Genomic DNA, 1,689 nt, shown 5'->3' with positions numbered 1-1,689 from the left:
CAACTCTACTAAAGACATAGATAAGTACTTGAGACAAGAGGTATTGTTTATATAACACACATGTGTTTGGTTGCGAGCATGTTTTGTAAAATTTTCTGAGGTAGTGTCTCTTGTACTTTATAGGATAAATCCTTTCTCCTAACATATTTAATCCATTTATTTTCAATGTCTAGCATTAAATCAATTATCGAGAAAAAATGATTAACAAAAATACAAGCCCTATAAATACCCAATAGCAAGAGCCATTAACGGTATAACTATTACTAAAAATCCCAAAGCTATAAATACATAAACACCATAACATGCATACAAGAACTGTGGTGTAAATTAATTCATTTGAGTAAATTATTATTATAGTAGTTTGAGAAAAAAACAATGCATCCTTTGGGTTCTTCCCCATCATCATGTTTTGTAGCATTAGGTTTAGTTGTAGGTTTTTTGGTTCTAAATGTGGCAGTTTTGTGCAATGGAGGTTCAACAAGCTCCTTTGTTAGAAAAGAGGAGAAGACTGAAGATATGCCACTTGATAGTGATGTCTTTGCTGTTCCTCCTGGTCATAATGCTCCTCAACAGGTATATACCAAAAAAAAAAAAATTTTGCAAAAACAGGTTGTTTTTTCATAATTAAAAATATAGAAAATGATAAAAAAAAAAGGTTGTTTTTTCATAATCTGCAAAAAAATTAGATACATCTTGAAATTAATTTGTATGACTTATTTTGAGAAAATTTACATTTTTTAAAACCACACACAAATTTTTTCGGTTATGTTTTTTCCCCTTTTAATCTGTTCTTGATATTTTTTTATTTCTGTTTTCACTATTTTATAGAGTATTCAAAAATTTTATTTTAAAAGATAAATATTTTTATTTGTTTCTGTATGTGTCTTGAACAAAGTTGGGTTTATTTTATTTGTAAAGTGAATTAATCAATAGGATAAATGGTATACTTTGGTTTGATTAGTTCTTGTGATTTAGTCTTCTGACATTTTTAAAATACTAATGTATAAATTAAAAAGGTTCATATAACACAAGGTGATCTTGAGGGGAAGGCAGTGATTGTGTCATGGGTGACAATGGATGAAAAAGGGTCAAACCAAGTTCGTTATTGGAGTGAAAAAGACAAAAGCAAACCAAAGGTTTCTAATGGAAAAGTTGTTACTTATAAATATCACACTTACAAGTCTGGTTATATTCATCATTGTACCATCAAAAAATTGGAGGTATATTCCATTTACTTCTTTGTTATTGTGTTTCTAGTTCTAGTTAAGATTTTGCCTTATGGATTAATTTTTTATCATTATTAGTAATAATTTTTTTTATATATTTATTTCTTTTTTATAGTTTATAGCATTTATAGCACAACACCAAATATTACTATGAGGTTGGAACTGGAAAATCAGCACGTCAATTTTGGTTTATGACTCCTCCAGAAGTTGGTCCTGATGTGCCATACACATTTGGGGTCATGGGTAAGTGTCTTTTTTTTTTTTAATTTAATTTTACGCAAATTCCCAAACCAATTTTGATACTCATCTTTAAGGTTCCGTTTGATCAGTTCTTATAGACAGATTGATATAAATGCGGAAAAAAATGTTTGAGAAACAATGAAAAAATAATTCAAAACACTCCAAAATTATTTTATTTTACATTTTTTAATTATAACTAAAATAATTAGATAATATTAGATGT

The 1,689-nt window shown here is 27.9% G+C and overlaps 1 protein-coding gene across 1 annotated transcript in view; it reads left to right on the top strand.

Moving 5' to 3' along the window:
• LOC107634193 (purple acid phosphatase-like) overlaps positions 333-1,689 on the top strand; it is a 3,585-nt gene continuing 2,228 nt past the window's right edge. The window contains exons 1-3 of the mRNA XM_016337765.2: positions 333-573; positions 1,017-1,220; positions 1,358-1,469. Coding sequence (XP_016193251.2) covers positions 376-573; positions 1,017-1,220; positions 1,358-1,469 — 514 coding nt within the window. The 5' untranslated portion in view covers positions 333-375. The remainder of the gene's footprint in view (positions 574-1,016; positions 1,221-1,357; positions 1,470-1,689) is intronic.

The sequence above is a fragment of the Arachis ipaensis genome, chromosome B03 (genome assembly GCF_000816755.2).
Source record: "Arachis ipaensis cultivar K30076 chromosome B03, Araip1.1, whole genome shotgun sequence".
Lineage (NCBI taxonomy): Eukaryota > Viridiplantae > Streptophyta > Magnoliopsida > Fabales > Fabaceae > Arachis > Arachis ipaensis.
This window is presented reverse-complemented; position numbering and strand designations above follow the sequence as displayed.